The sequence below is a fragment of the Podarcis bocagei genome (genome assembly GCF_964188305.1).
Source record: "Podarcis bocagei genome assembly, chromosome: 8".
In the NCBI taxonomy this organism is placed as follows: Eukaryota; Metazoa; Chordata; class Lepidosauria; order Squamata; family Lacertidae; genus Podarcis; species Podarcis bocagei.
In genome coordinates this window covers 45,184,086-45,200,225 of record NC_138133.1, presented here as the reverse complement: position 1 = coordinate 45,200,225, position 16,140 = coordinate 45,184,086, and the positions used below count along the sequence as shown (strand labels likewise).

Genomic DNA, 16,140 nt, shown 5'->3' with positions numbered 1-16,140 from the left:
GGCGTCACTGGTGACGTTCCTGATTGGCGGGTAATTTAAAAAAAACACCAACCAACCAACCAAGAGCGGCTCCGCGATTAGACCGAGAAGGGTCTAAACAACGGGACCGGCGGCTGAAAGCCCTTTGGCGCAGGCGCTGCAGGCCTTGAGTGGGGTCGGGGGTTCTTCAGCTCGGCGGAAGGAGGTGATGGGGGGGGGACCTATGGGCGGGGGGGGGGACCGTTTCTTTTCCCAGCGCCCTATGCAGGGAACGCCCTAATTTAAGGCTCCTCTGATCCTTCGCCGGTGGGCTGGGGCTCTGCGAAGCCTCCCGTCTCCTAATGTGAGATGCTTGGAAATATTCTTCTCTTCCTGCCCCTTGAAAAGAAACCCTCCCTTAACCGCACCTTCTGGCCTTGGTATGCTCAAGCGGGAATTTTATTTATTGCTCTCGGGTAAAAGGCTGCCCAGGGCTGCAGCCTCAAGGAACGAAAGTGCCCCCCTCCCGGTTCTCCGCTTGCTTCCCTTCTCAGGAGGGGCGCAGTTCCCCTCGACCTACTCTGCCTAACCCAGGGTGAGGGTCAGTGGCGGAGGCTCTGGGTGGCATCCCTGAGGGAGATGACAAAAATGAGTTTTTAAAAATAATTTTTGAAAATTGAGCTCACAAAACTTTTTAGTTCAGTCAACAAACGTAACGAAACACGGCTGGCACTGGGGGCCACACAGTGGGGGCGGGCACTTACCGCGGGGCCTGCAGCGTGCCCGAGCCACACATCTCTCCTGGGAGTGACGTGGTGGCTTGGCGCTGCCTGAAACAGCAGTATGGGACTTGTGTCTGTCCTCCTCTCCCTCAGCCGCCCGACAGCTGAGGGGGAGGCTCTATGCAGCGTGCCTCGTCCCCAGCTGCAGGACGCCACACCTGGCACCCCAGCGGCTAGCTACACCACTGGCGAGGGTGCTGGAGAGTCCTCTCCTGCTGGGGCGGCTCGAGGCCCTTTTCTCAACGGAACAGGACTTTCGCCCCCGAGATCCCCAGTCGCCTTCCTGCCTCGTGGTAGATAATGGTGCCCTATTTATTTGTAGTCTGCCTTTTCCCTTGATGGGGTTCAAGGCGGCACACAGATAAAAACCCAACATAGACAGATGCCCAGCTTTTAAAAGAATAGCCTTGCTTGGACCTTCCCAGTTCTGTCGCTGACCAGGCAGTATCTTCACTCTCTCCAGCAGGCTTGCTCCTCTGCAGTTCGCCTACAACAATGCATCGCAGCTCCAGTACCAGCCGCCTCAGCTGCCGGCAGTCCATCCATCCTCTCAGGGTGCAGGATACCAACAAGGCGGTGCCCAATACTCCTCTAACGTAAGTAAGATACATAATTTCTCTTGTGGCAGGGTTTCATTCCTGAAAGACAAAAGGGGTCCTGGGATGCTGCTATATAATTGCTTTTTGAAAGTCCATCCTGTGTGAGATTGCTGAGAACCTAAATTCTGTGTTAAGAATCATTAGGAAAGGAGCTGTTATGAGGGGGAGAAACTGCTCCTTTTCCCTTATGGGGTACCCAAGAGCCCATATAGAGCCCTTTTGTAGGTTCTCTATTGGTAGGAGAAATAACAAGAGGCCAAACAGAGAATATTGAGAAGCAAAGTAGCTATTAAGCCTGATCTTTATTAAACTGTTGCAACTGCTCACCACAAGCAGGAAAGAGGAGACTTTTGAAATTGCCCACCCTCAAACTCCAGACCAACCAAGAAACATCATACATACATCACAGAAGGGGTGTAGCCCAGGACCATCTCCCCCAATACATCATACATACATCACAGGGGGGGGGCAGCCTAAAACAGAATCCTGAGTGTGTTATCTCCTGTCTGGCAGGTTACCCGATTGCATTATCTGGGTTTTGGCCACTCTTTCGTTATTATAACTACTTAATTCCCGAATCCAGGTCACAGGCTCACCCTATTCACACCTTAAATGTGCCCTTAAGGCAGGATTTATGAGCACAGAGACAGTGGGGAGGTTTTTCCCCATTTCCTTCAACCTTGCAGAGAAATATTTGAGGTCATTTTGGGAAAGAGAAAATGGTTTCAGGACTTTTCTCTGGGTTTCAGATATGTGGTTTACATATTTGTATGTGTTTGCTTGGTACATTTATGAACATCATGTGTGTGTGTGTGTGTGTGTGTGTGAGAGAGAGAGAGAGACCTTAAAATTCTTAGAACAGAACAAAACAACAACAACAAACCTGCCAATGCAATTCTCTGGTGACCTGTACCTGGAATGCTGGGTGCACTTCTGATCCTCATACCTTAAAAAGACATTGTAGAGCTAGAAAAGGGCAAACATAATGTTCAAGGTGGGGAGTAGCTATGCGGAAAGGCTACAGCAGGCTTCCTCAAACTCGGCCCTCCAGATGTTTTTGGCCTACAACTCCCATGATCCCTAGCTAGCAGGACCAGTGGTCAGGGATGATGGGAATTGTAGTCTCAAAACATCTGGAGGACCAAGTTTGAGGAAGCCTGGGCTACAGCATCAGGGCTTTTTAAGCTTGGGGGAAAGGCAGGTAAGCAGCCAGGGAAGGGCATGATGGAAGTATAAAGTTATGCATGATGAGTTTGATTGGGGATAGTGTTTCTTCCTCTTTAAATATTAGAACCAGGGGACATTAAGTGAACATGAATGCTGAGAGCTTCAGGGTGGACAAAAGGAAGTACAGTGGTACCCCGCAAGACGAACGCCTCGGAAGACAAAAAACTCGCTAGACGAAGGAGTTTTTCGTTTTCTTAGCCACTTCGCAAGACGCATTTCCCTATGGGCTTGCTTCTCAAAACGAAGCTTGCACCGCAAGCTCCGGGGATAGCGGGGAAGCGCAGCGCGTCTTCCCCTCTCTCCCCGGACCCCTTTTGAACCAAGGGGCGGCAATGGGGAGAAGCAATTCTACCCGCTGCCCCTTCCCTTGCTTTAAAACAGGTCCGGGGACAGAGGGGAGATTGCGGGGCAGGCAACGGGGAGAAGCAATCTTCTCCCCACCACCCCTTGGTTTAAACAGGTCCGGGGACAGAGGGGAAGGCGTGCGGTGCTTCCCCTCTGTCCCCGGACGGTCTCCATAGGAACGCATTGATTGATTTTCAATGCATTCCTATGGGAAACCGTGCTTCGCAAGACGAAAAACTCGCAAGAAGAAAAAACTTGCGGAACGAATTAATTTCGTCTTGCGAGGCACCACTGTATTTCTTAACGTAGCACATAGTTAAGTCTTGGAATTAACTACCTCATGTAGGCGTGGCCACCAACATGAATTATTTTAAAAGGGGGCTAGACAGATTTATGGAGGATAAAGCTATGCTCTACCTCCACTAGCAGAGGTGGTATACCTCTGAATACCAGTTCCTGGAAATTGCAAGTGGAAGAAGCAATGTTCCACTGAGATCTCATCCACAAACTTCCCATAAGCTTCTCACTGGTAACATCTTTCAGCAAGGTTCGTCTTACATTCTTAAAGTACACATTTTGAAAATTGGAGTCCTGTTGATGTCTGGTTTCTATTTTAATGAGATTATTAAAGGTGTTGTATATAGCACATTAAAAATAAGCATAAGTCACAGTAAAAGGTCTATTTTTAAGGTAAGCAAGAGTAAAAATAATTAAGTGGATGTATATCGAACTTAATGTATGCAGCCTAACAACATCTGTATTGCAGTTTGATACTAATAGCTGGCAACTTAATTGTACAGAATTTAAAGGTAACTTATTTCGCTATGATGTGTGCAAATCAATATTCTTTTCAAGACAAGAGAGGAGGACAACCTTTGGAAAGCTGAGTGTGGGAAAACGCGGATCAGTGACATCGGAAAGGAAAACCAGTTTCTTTGGCAAAAGGTAATAGAGCGCACAGACAAAAACTCCTGAAAGGCCTACACTTGGCAGAATTCTTTAAAAAAGAAATGGGCATGAGGCTATTTAAGCCACAGCACCATTTAGAACGCTGGAGCAGTGTAACTTTGTGATGCTATTTCCAGCCAGGGGAAATGTTGCAACACTGTTACTTCCTATGCTTGGAAGTACCAGTTTAGAAGCTATACCTACCCTTTGAATGTGGGAGAACTCTGGGTTGCTTTGTTTTTTCAAGCCAGATATAGAGTGGTTTAACGCTTTTATTTGGCTAGAAAGAAATTCAAGAATACCTTAGGAAAAGGAAAAGCCCCACACTGCACTTTAATTTTCTGGTGGAATACTGTGGTGTGGCAAGTTGAATGACATTGTCAACTGTGAGTCTGACTTATTCTTGTAACCTAACATTTGTATCCAAGTAGCTCTGTTTGCTTAGTAGCAGCTAACTTGAGATTGTCATCTTACTCCTTTGTTTCTAGGAGCAGTGGCCCTGGAAGCTTACGAAGCAGCCAGTATGGGGCATTCGGGAATATGGAAAAGATCAAGGAACCTAGGCCACTTCATGATAAAGCATACGTCCAGCAATGTATCCGACAACTCTACGAAGTACTTTTCAACTACTTATATTTGGCCTGGGTTTAGAATATTTAGCTGGTTTTAGTTGCCCCTGATTGATCCACCTTAGGAATCTCATTGTAAGATAAAAAGGGTAAAAAAAATACCCTAATTAAATGAGCAGCTGGATTTTTTAAAGTGTTAAATACTTTGATACATTTATTTTTTAAAAAATGAAAGGTGCTTGGTGCTGTTAGAAGAGGCATTCCTTTCTTTTATACTGGTAGGGGTGGGGATGCCTTTTCTAAGATGCCACCTTCTGAAAAAAAGGATTTTTAAAAAACCCAACAACAGCAACGTGCAAGACAGAAGTATTTTTGCTCATACAAGTCTTTGTAGACAAATTCATTTAACTTGCATGGTTAGCTTTATTTGAGTGGTGCCCTAATTTGGATTGTGTGGCTTCATGCGGCTCTGGCGTGAAATCTAACATATATACACTATGTATAAGCTGCTCATAGGTCTTTACTGTAATAAGAGGTATAATTTTTAAATAACTAATTGTGATAGAAATATAACGTTCCCCCCCTCAGTTTCTTACTACATATGGATATGGTCCTACCGTCTCTGTGAAGTCACTCCAGGCTCCATCTACTAAGGACTTTGTGAAAATCTTCACTTTTATTTATGGGCAATTTTGCCCTTCTTATGAGCTTCCCAGTTCTAAGTTTGAAGAAGAAATTCCAAGAAATTTTAAAGAGCTTGGGTAAGTACCAGGATAATATACTATATGCACATTTTTGTCAGTATGAGAACATTGTCTACACTGCTAAAAACAGGAAACTCTGACCCGTGGGCCAAACTTCACCCACCAGATTGTTTAAGGGAAGCCATACCCACCCTCCCTATGTAGGGAAAATTTGGAGATTCCCTTACTGGAGGTCAATAAGATAATGATTGCATTTGCAAAGTAGCAGCCCCAATTGTGGAAGTCACTACAAAGGATTCAAAGACAATACATGCATGCGCATAGCATTGTAAAATCATTAAACCCACCCCTTCATTACGTTAGTTCAACACAGTCATAAAACATCATTTCAGCAACACTAATTAGCACTTTACACTTTTTGACATGCTGCCAGGTGAAGGCACCATCACACTCTGACCCTCAAACTGAGGGAGGAAGGAGCCACTAGGTGCCAGAGCCTAGAAACATATTGCAAGTCTTCTCAATGGACTTCATCACATTGATTTAACTTTTATCAAGGGGCAGTTTCCTCTGTAGCTCAGGTCCCCCCCCTTCTCTGCCCAAAACAAAGCCTCTAGGCATAATGTATGGCATTTGTTTTAATCTGAAATAACTACCATTGTGTAGTCCACTGGCTCATTACCCATAAACCACTGGCTCACATTAAGAATACTATTTCATATTTATCAAAAATATAGAAATATGATCCATCCTATTTTGTGTAGGAAAGGATAATTGGCTGGATCTAGACACATCAAGGAAGCATTTCAGTTGAATGCATTGTGAACTTTATGAGAAATTGTGTTGGCAAAATAGAACTCCACAGCGCCATTTGGTGTTACTGTTATAATGCAGCCATATACAGTGGTACCTTGGTACTCAAACGACTAGCCGGTTTGCGAACGTTTTTTGGAAGCCAAACGTCCGACACAGCTTCCACAGCTTCTGATTGAGTGCAGGAAGCTCCTGCAGCCAATCAGAAGCTGCACCTTGGTTTTTAAATGGTTTCAGGAGTCGAACGGACTCCCAGAACAGATTAAGTTTGAGAACCAAGGTACCACTGTAAAACACATAAAACACATTTTCTTTACCAATCTAGCTGAGTCCATTATATGTATAACTAGAGATTCCTACTCTCTGTCAATCATTCTCTTGAAGTGCTTGACTATACAGCATGTGGTCTGTCTCACTAACATATTGGCACAAAGCAAGTATATTGCAAATATTGACTGGGTGACAATTATGCATCGAGTCTTGACTTTAACCTGGTCTTGCTAGCTTTGATAACGTGTTGTTATCTTTTGACACAGGCATAGTCAACATGCTATGCACAGTTAACTTAAATGGCCAAATTGTGGATTGTAAGAAATAACAATAACTGAACCTTGGGCAGAGCAATCCTAAATGGGGCTAGGGAGCAACTGCATGGTAGAGTAGAGTCACTGCCACATCCAAAGCCTTGCTGCTTGTACTGGTATAGTGTGTTTGTGTGAGAGGCACAGATATGTGGTCTGCCTCTTACTGCAGTAGCACCAGGCTGGTGCACCTAAGGAGTCCTAATAGGGGACCTCTCAGCAGGAAGCAGTCGTGGATCCAACAGATCCTTAGCTAGCTCTGCTCCACCCCTGTAATGCCCTGAATCAGAGCCCTACACTGGCTACCAGTGATGGGATCATTGCTAGCAGTAAATAGCTTCTCAACTGACTGCTTTTGGCAACCACAACAAGGTGTCTCAGGTGGCTGGATTTTGCAGACAGATAACTCCACCATATCCTAATCTCTAGTGGGTTGATGCATAATCAAAGTGGAGGGGGGAAATGCTTTTCATATCTGACTATACTTCCTAACCTTAATATTAAATAGCATATATTTTTGTATATTTTAAAAATCAAAATATATTACACAACTTTCTAATATTTTCTGCTTCTGTTATAGATACCCCTTTGCATTGTCAAAAAGTGCTATGTGCACAGTGGGAGCACCGCATACGTGGCCTCAGATTGTAGGAGCTCTGGTCTGGCTGACAGATTGTGTCAAGGTACCACAAAGCCATTGGAATAAGTCTCCAGTTACTTTTACAGGGTTTGCAAGTACTGTAAATCAAACATGGAAAGCTAGGGTTTACTTTTACTTTTTATATTTTTACAAACATGGAAACTCTAAACATTTTATATTGGTCAGGTAAACTTGTAGCCGTTTTAGACTCACTGTTCTGGCGATTTTGAGAGCCAGGTTCTTTGCAACTTAAGAGTTCTAGAACTACTTTGAATTTAGGTGATATAGAGAAGGCTCGGCCAAAGCAATAATATCTAGGTAATTTTAATACTGCATTTTCTTGGTTACATCTATTTTGGTAAATGTGCTATTGACAAGAGATTTGTACAGCTTCATTGCTGTTACTAAGGAAACCTACATACTCCTGTATAAATGTAAAGAAATCTACTTTGCACATTTATTCATGAACTTCACTGGTCTACAGCAGCAGCTAGGTATCAGCTGTATTCTGTTGAATAGTACTAATTCATGCATGTTAATATATGATCTTCTCTGTCCTTTTCAGTTGTCTTTTTATTTGAAAGAAAACATGCCATCATTTGATGAAGGGCAGACCTTGGAAGGAGAGACTGAAGATGGAATTATACATAACAAAGTATGTGATGTGAAATATCAGGAAATGTGCTATTTTTGCAAGAACACAAAAAAGCAATGTTCTGGTCTAAAGGAAGAGGCAGCTTCTCTTCCCCTCCCTCCTGATTTCCCCAACTCTGCCCCAACAGTCTCTTCATCTGTGAGCCTACACATAGGCACAGAGTTTAGAAAATTTTGAGAGAAACAGAAAAATTCTACTGAGGTCTACTAATCTCATGCTTTAATTCCTGTTAATAGGCAGGGTTGAGTATCCATCTGAGTATTTTATAATTCCATTTGTTTCAACAGTGTATCATTACCACCTCTTCTCTGCTCTCTCCACACACACAGTGGTGTATTTCCAAAATACAGTGGTGCAGAAGATTTGCACCAATTCCTAAAGCACCCCTGCCAGTGTAGTTAGCAGATAGAATCATGCGCCTAATGTCCCTCAAAATACCAAAAAAAAAATTATTTGTTTGAAGTTCCGTTAAAGCTCTAGCTAAAATGCAGCTGATTCCAGGAAATGTAGAAATAAATAACTTAGTTGCTCATCTTGGATTATTTTATAGACTTGCTACATAATACAGTTCTGATTGGCCTCTGCTTCTGTGGTTAAAAATCCCTATAATGAAACTGACTTGAATAACTTTATTTGCAGCTTTTTTTAGACTACACTATAAAATGTTATGACCATTTTATGAGGGGTGGAGACAGCTTTGAAGAATTCGATGCTGAAATATACTCCAAATTAAGTAAGTAGTTTTCATTTAAAAACTAAATAGAACTCAATGGGTGCAAATGCTAATCTTGTGGTTTCTTCAGCACTTTTCTGTAGTTAACATGTTTTTAAAAAATTGTTAACCCATAGTGAACTTGTTGAAATATAATCAATCATTTAGTTAAATGGAAGAATCTTATCTCAAAACCTTCTCACTTTGCCCAGCTCCCTTTTCTGTGATCCCAAGTACTTATATATAGCCTCTAGAAGTCATATGGATAAAAACAGTCCAATCCAGTCCAGGTATCTTTAGGAAACCCTATCCCTGGTTAAAGTAATCATTGATTATAAAAAATAAACAATTTGTGCTTGATAAACTACAGTTCCTGCATTTTATCAGTCTTTTCTGACAGGCATGGGTTAGTTTTTAGGTCATTGGGGCATTCTAGTCAATAGTCCATAGGTATTTAATATTAAATATTGTTATTTGGCAGTATCCAGGTCCACAGCAGAGCTGCTACACTGGAGTAATGTGGGCAAGAGTATAGGATGCTTGATTAAATTTTAGCAAAAATATGGGGACTGATTTTTTTTAATGCCCCATAGACGTGGTGGTGGGAATAGTATTAGTGTCTCAAACAGCTTCAACCAAGCATCAAGTCTTCCTGTGCGCACTATGTTTTGACAGAGAAATATGTGATGAACTAGTGAAAGCTTGGTACAGTGGTGCCTCGCAAGACGAAAAGAATCCATTCTGTGATTCTCTTCGTCTAGCGGTTTTTTCGTCTTGCAAAGCAAGCCCATTGAAGGATTAGCGGATTAGCGCTATTAGCGGCTTTTAGCGGCTTATCTGCTGATCGGATCAGCTGATTAGCGGCTTAGAAAAGGGGGGGAGGAAAAGAAACCAGCAGGAACTCATAAGACATTGTCATCTTGCGAAGCAAGCCCATAGGAAAATCGTCTTGCGAAGCACCTCCAAAACGGAAAACTCTTTCGTCTAGCGAGTTTTCCGTCTTGCGAGGCATTCGTCTTGCGGGGCACCACTGTACCTTAAATTCTCGTCCTCATGCATTTGCCTTGCTTTCCATCTTTCCCTGAAATCTATTCCTTTTTTGATGTTTCCATATACTGTATTTTTCGTCCCATAGGATGCACCTAGTTTTTTGGGGGGGAAATAAAGGGGGGGGAATTCCTTTATTTCCCCCCCAAAACCAGGTCAGGGAAACCGAACCAGGTCGAGGAACAGTGGGATGGCGGTGCTGCGCCTCCTTGCTGTCCCCCAAGCTTGTGGGGCTGGCCGATGTCTGTCCGGCGGGCGGGGCGCTCTGCTTCAGGGTGCCCCTCGCGCCGGGCGGCAGGCTGCTATCCGCAGCGTGGGGAGCCCTGCGGGGAACTCCCCAGGGCTCCAACACGCTGCGGATGTCTGTCCGGCAGGCGGGGTGCTCTGCTTCAGGGCGCTCCTCGTGCCGGGCGGCAGGCTGCTATCCACAGCGTAGGGAGCCCTGCGGGAACTCCTGCAGGGCTGCCTAGGCTGCGGATGTGTTCCCGAAGCGCCGGACGCTGTGCTTTTAGCGCGCCCAGCGCTCCGGGAAGCAAGCTACAGATGTGTTCCCGAAGCGCCGGACACTGTGCTTTCAGTGTGCCCGGCGCTCCGGGAAGTAGGCTGCCTAGGCTGCGGATGTGTTCCTGAGGCCTGGAGAGCGAGAGGGGTCAGTGCGCACCGACCCCTCTCGCTCTCCAAGCTTCAGCGAAAGCCTGCATTCGCCCCATAGGACGCACCCAGATTTCCCCTTCATTTTTGGAGGGAGGAAAAGTGTGTCCTATAGGGCGAAAAATACGGTATGTTGCCCGTTTACATTTCCGTATGGTGTTTCCATTTATCTGGTAGTTTCCATTTCCCCTATCCAACCAAACTATTCTAGCCTTGGTTGAACTGTAATATATTAAAAATAGTCCTAGGACATGCTCTCAGCCCCATGATGTAGCTTTTTGGCTAATTATGTACCGACATTGCCTGGATAATTGACTACCTGGGAGCCCTTTGTACACCACCTTGAGTTCAATGATGAAATAAAGGTAGAATATAAATGTAACGAATAAAAATAAGTGCTAATTGAAACTTTTACTGTATTCATCACACACAACTTGTATTTCATGTAAACAAGCGACAAAGTATTCCACACAGAGAGCAGTTAGGGCAATCTATTCTGCAATGCAGCAACTTCATTCCTTTTGGACATTGCATTGCAAAATAGCAGTGGCTTGTAAAATCTGCAGAAGCCTGTGTAAATTTACTTCCTAATGTATTCTTTGTTCTGAGCTCCCTGTTTTGGTATAATTGGTGTGTTGAGTTATTAGCAGGTTATTTTGACTTTTTTTTTCTTTTTCTTTCAGAGGATCTGTTTAAGATAAATGAACATCATTTGGAGGCATTTGAAGCAGAACTAAAAAAGCTGAATGAGGAGATTGCAAAGCGTGAGAAGGAGAGAGAAAGTGAACCGGTGTGTAAATGGCTGTGGGAATACTATTTAAAATATCTTCCCCACACTTGTTTTATCTGCCATTCAGGATATGATTTCATTGCAGTATGTTAACTTATCTATTGTGGGCATTTGTTTTCTTTTTTTAAAGGACCGTTTAGGGAATCTACGGAAACTGAAATCATCTTTAAAGGCAGATGTTCAGAAATATAATGCTTACATGGCCAACCTGGAATCTCGCTCAAATGCGTTCAGTCAAAAATCAAAGAGTATTACGGAGGAGTTGGAGGCTGGTGGTAAGGACAAAACACTGCTCAACAGTAACTTGCTGTATAACTTATTTCATTGTCCCATCTAAGGTTTTCTAAAATAAAATATTGTGCATACCTCTGTATTGTAGTGAACTTTTTCCAAAGGAGGGATTTGCATAGAAATTATTTGTTTTTGAACTACTCTGAGCTGGTAAACAAAGTCAAGTTACTCATATGAAGATAATTTTTAGATCTAAAATAAAGGTACCCTTAAAGTATATAGGGCTTATTCCAAACTATAAGACAGGTTCTTTTTTGTGGTATTTCCCAAGTGCCAGAAAAAAAATAACACTGAGATTATCTATATCTTCCCTTCATAATTTTGGTAAGTTTCTCATTTATTTCAATAAGTTTCAGTTTGTGAAAAAGCAGAATTCCACTTGAGAACTCAAGTTCCAAACACTCTGGAATTTTATCCACAAATGTGTTTTAAGCTAATTTAAAAGAAGTAGAAATGAGTGTTGTGATCTGCAGCAACATCTTCGTAACTGGTTCTGTTTTTCATTTTGGGTTCCTAACAAAGTTTTACATGTTCTTAAATTTAGCCATGGAAATGGAAGCCCTGAAACAAGAGAATGCTCAACTGAAGTACATTTGTGATAATCAAAAGCACTCAGTTGCAGATATTGAGAGGCTAAAGAGTGAAATAGAGGAGTTGCTGCAGACAGTCAATAAAAAAACCAAGGAACTGGAGACAGAGCAACATCACTTGTGGAATGAGGAATTAAAATACGCTAGAGGAAAAGAAGAGGTATGTGAATCTACACTAATGTTTTGAAATCAGATATTCTGGCCACTCACAAAGTCTGCTACTTTATGCTTTCTAAACTGGAGGAAATTGCAGAGCTTGATTTTTGTGGTAGAAGAGTGATTGCTAGAACCCAACGGTTTCTCAAGCAGCTAGAGCATGAGGTATAGCCACGATTTTGCTTTTAGTCTTTAACTTAAGCAATAGTAGTTGCAGTTCTGTTTGCCGGACACTGGATCCTGTTTCAGCTACAACAGTGCATATTTTTGTTGAGAATTGGTGTAGTAAAACTGACTTGGATCAACTGCTGCCCGGGTCACTATAGTCTAACAACTACTTAACTTTTTACTGAATCACACTCTGAAAGACAATATAGAAAGGGTATTTTTTCCATGTTGAAGCACAAAACAAATGTGAACCAAAAAAGCACCAAATACTTTAGGTTTTGTTTCCTTGCTCTTGTCAATTTATCAACTGCAGTGTTTTAAAGCTGTACCTCTTTTTGTGTCCCCTCCCCCCACCTTTAACAGATTGAAGCCCAATTGGCAGAGTTCCATAGAGGGGCTCGAAAGCTGAAACTAATACCTATAAATTCAGAGAACTCCGGTGGCCTTGATTTTGAGATTAAGTTTAAGCCAGATTCAGGGCCGAACTGTCTGGTCAAATACAGAGAACAAATTCATGTAAGTGTATGCTTATGTTTTGGTGTAAATAGTCCTCTTTTTAAAAAGCCATGCAAAGTGGATGGGGGTAGATTTTAACATTGCTTACAAATGAAGAACACTTAGCAGAACTAATTTGTCCTACTTGTGGACTTCCCATAGGCTCCTGGATGGCAACTGTTGTTAAAGAGGATGCTGGCTGTCTTTATGATAGAATGGATAAATGAATCAGAATGATAGTGTATTATCTTAAATTTATTAAAATATAACTAGGTCTTCCAAAGTTGTCACAGGGGATAAGGATGCAAGCAGTCAGGACTAATTTGGCCCCTTGGGTATTCTATCGGTTCATGGAAATGTCTCTTTCACTCAGTTTTCATATCTCTCTCCCACCCCCTTTACAATATCTCTATAATCATTACAGGTCCCACTTAAGCACCTTATAAGCAATACTGAAGACAAAATTGAGAGTGCAATAAAGAGAAAAATTGGTCTAGAAGAGGCCTTAGAACAGGTGAGTGTCCAAATACTTTGGCTCCAATTGGAAGCCACTGCCTTTCAAAACTGTCCCCAAAACAAAAAATATAAACTATGTAGATTTGTGTTGGTGGTTAAGTACAGGTAGCTAGTTAGTAGTGGAGGGAATAGCTGAATGAATAGTGGAATGAAGAAAAGACAGGGAACTATTGGTGCCTTTAATCCCTTTTCAGCTACACACTTCTCTGAATGTAGATGTAGCTCATGCATTTTCAAACCCTGTTCTGCATGTAGGCTAAGTAGTGAAGTTTTAGATTATTGAGATGCCAAATCTGACAATATGATTGATTCTAAACTCATTCCCTGATCCTCTAAGGCAGCATGTTAGGAGTGTTCTGTCTGCCACCACTAGAAGTGTAGATGTCTAAGAAAAGGACTGGATACAAGGGCTACTTTGTTCCTTTCTTCTGCTATTGATATCTTTTTATTAAATGCACATTTTTAAAGGGAAGCACAATGGTAGCAGAGCAGAACAGCACTCTGAAAATGCTAAGAGAAGAAGGCCAAAAAATGGAAGATCATTATCAGCAAATAATGAAGGTAGGTAAAGTGTTGCTAAACAGGTTTGAACACTTACAAAACAGTAATTTGTTTACTGCATTGCTAGTCTGCATCTGTTTATAAATATATGTTTCTAAATAATTCCTTTAAAGTGCTGACAATGACAATGAATGTTTGCTTTTATGAAATGACATCTGAAATTCGGAAGTGGTTGACACTGGCAGGCTTGTAAGCGACAAACTGCTTGTGAGGGATAGTGTGTCTGAATTTTCATGAAAGCTTGAGGATACACCACAAGAGTCTTCACAGCCTCCACCTGGAATGGGAGCTAATTATCTGCTGCTGAAGAAAAATATTCCCTATCCTAGAGCAATATTCCAGAATTGAAACAAGGCCACTATATTTTATATTTATAGCCCTCCTCCCAATTTCCTCTTTGAATAGATAGTGTCTATATACATGTTACAACCATGTCATTACATTAACGTATTCTGAAGTGATAATTCATATTGCAGAAAACTGAAGAAGAGGAAGAAAAAGGTATCCAAGAGCTGGAATCGTTGGAAAAACATAAATATTTGCTTGAGGGAGGAGTCAATGAAGGTGTCAGTGAAGCTAAGAAAGAGCTACAAGAACTCGAATGCCAGTAAGTCTATTGAGATGTAGATGTAGGGTGTGTTTTAAAATATGCTAATGTATCTGAATTTTGTTGCTCTTCTGCAAGTGCTCAGTTATTTTTGAACAGTATCTATATTGAATGAATGCAAGAAAAGATCTAACACCAAATTTGGTATGCCTTCACCCATTAAAATCAATAAGCATACTTAACAGTTTTGGATTGTAGTCATGATGTATTTACTCCCCAGATACCAAGTGGTTATGAAAACAACATCGGAAGAGAAACGGAGAGTGCATAAAAATCTACAACTCTGTCTGGAACTGACATCTAGCCATCTTGTGTCTGTAAAGGTAACTAATTCTACACTTAAACTGTTGTTTATTTTCATCAATCTGTGATTCCTTAAATGCTTATTCTTTAAGTGCTTATTTCTTCATGAGTGACCATACATAGTTTAATAACCATGCATGTGTTTTTCATATGGAGGGGCTATAGCTCAGTAACAGAGCATAAAGATGTGCAAGCAGAAAGCCCCAGGTTGGGTCCCTGGCATCTCCATGAGATAGATTGATGAGAAAGCCCTCAGTCTGAGTCATTGGAGTGCTGCTACCAGTCAGAACAGATAGCACTGAGCTTAGGTGGAGCAAGTGACCTCATTAGGTACATGGAAGCTTTGCAAATTGTGGGGAGATAGTTTGGTACTTTCATATTATATTCCTGTTTCCATATATGTGTTGGAATTATGCCTAATAAAATACTACCTGCATATTGCAGGGGGTTAGACTACATGATCCTCAGGATCCCTTCCAACTCTATGATTCTATGGGATTACTAATTTATTAAAATCATGCTATGGTAGTTTCTCAAAAAAAATCCTGATCATACTGTATGATTTACTGCACCAGACTGGATGGGCATGTTTATTTGAATGCACATCTAATTGAGGGCAACAAAGTGCATTGGATTTATGCCTATGGTTCCTGATCCAACAAATGATAGCTTGTTTCTCTGTGTTGGTTTTCTTATCTGGGTCTGGACAAGAGTTTCCAGCAAGATGATGAGACATATTCCCAACATTACTTTGATAATGTTGCTTCTCCACAATGCTTGCTTTGTTTTTATAAAAGGTGAAAGGTTGAGATTTCTCTTCTGCTGCTATGCATTTCAAAAATACAGTTCTAAAATCTGATCTCTTATTTTATTCTAGACCTACCTGACTGAGCAAAATGCAAAAGTTGATAGGGCATTTGGTAAACTGATGTCTGAAGATCCATTGGCAAACTTGAAAGAAATCCTAAATACTTACAAAAAGAAGGTTGAGACTTTGTATGCCTCAGAAAAATGAGTGAAAACCTATTTGAATCTTTTACAAATAACATTATGCTATGCTTAACTTTATTTCCATATATTCCAATTTAGCATGTAAGTATTTCAAAGATGAGAAAGTTTTTTTAAAAAAAAAAAAGCTGTGTTGATCCAGTAGTGTGTTGTCACACGCTGTTAATATCCCTCACTTCATTTAATGTCCTTACTTGAATGGGACTTAGCATCATGGATAGGCGTACACACTACACCTTTTCTAAGATGCTATCTGTCTCATTCACTTTTTGTAAATTGTTGCAGCCCTTCAAAAAGATTCTTGCAGGCAAATGGCTTCATTTTTTATAATGGCATACCAAAATCAATATACAAAACAAACTGTAGATACAAAGACTGTTCTTATACCAGCTTGATTTTTGGCACGTATAACTATTTTCCTATT

The 16,140-nt window shown here is 41.6% G+C and overlaps 1 protein-coding gene across 7 annotated transcripts; it reads left to right on the top strand.

Moving 5' to 3' along the window:
- Positions 1-9: 9 nt before the first annotated feature.
- NDC80 (NDC80 kinetochore complex component) lies at positions 10-15,827 on the top strand. Of its 7 annotated transcripts, none has more exons than XM_081204177.1 (17): positions 10-30; positions 1,204-1,336; positions 3,767-3,856; positions 4,348-4,474; positions 5,017-5,189; positions 7,107-7,209; positions 7,732-7,821; positions 8,461-8,554; positions 10,915-11,021; positions 11,152-11,296; positions 11,857-12,062; positions 12,590-12,742; positions 13,146-13,235; positions 13,706-13,798; positions 14,275-14,405; positions 14,626-14,728; positions 15,586-15,827. In XM_081204177.1, exons 2-17 carry the CDS (start codon positions 1,236-1,238, stop codon positions 15,721-15,723), a joined length of 1,944 nt encoding a protein of 647 aa, XP_081060303.1. In that variant the 5' UTR covers positions 10-30; positions 1,204-1,235; the 3' UTR covers positions 15,724-15,827. The 7 variants fall into 7 exon arrangements, with proteins under 7 accessions (XP_081060303.1, XP_081060297.1, XP_081060298.1 ...); XM_081204171.1 differs by lacking the exon at positions 10-30 and adding an exon at positions 39-184 and having other exon boundaries at positions 1,207-1,336; XM_081204172.1 differs by lacking the exon at positions 10-30 and adding an exon at positions 39-184.
- The last annotated feature ends 313 nt before the right edge of the window (positions 15,828-16,140 follow it).

Excerpts from the sequence above, each read along its gene's own strand:
- NDC80 (XM_081204177.1), top strand. The coding sequence starts at position 1,236 with ATGCATCGCAGCTCCAGTACCAGCCGCCTCAGCTGCCGGCAGTCCATC. Across the intron at positions 12,063-12,589 it reads ACGCTAGAGGAAAAGAAGAG|ATTGAAGCCCAATTGGCAGA; the intron begins GTATGTGAATCT and ends CACCTTTAACAG. Across the intron at positions 14,406-14,625 it reads CTACAAGAACTCGAATGCCA|ATACCAAGTGGTTATGAAAA; the intron begins GTAAGTCTATTG and ends TTTACTCCCCAG.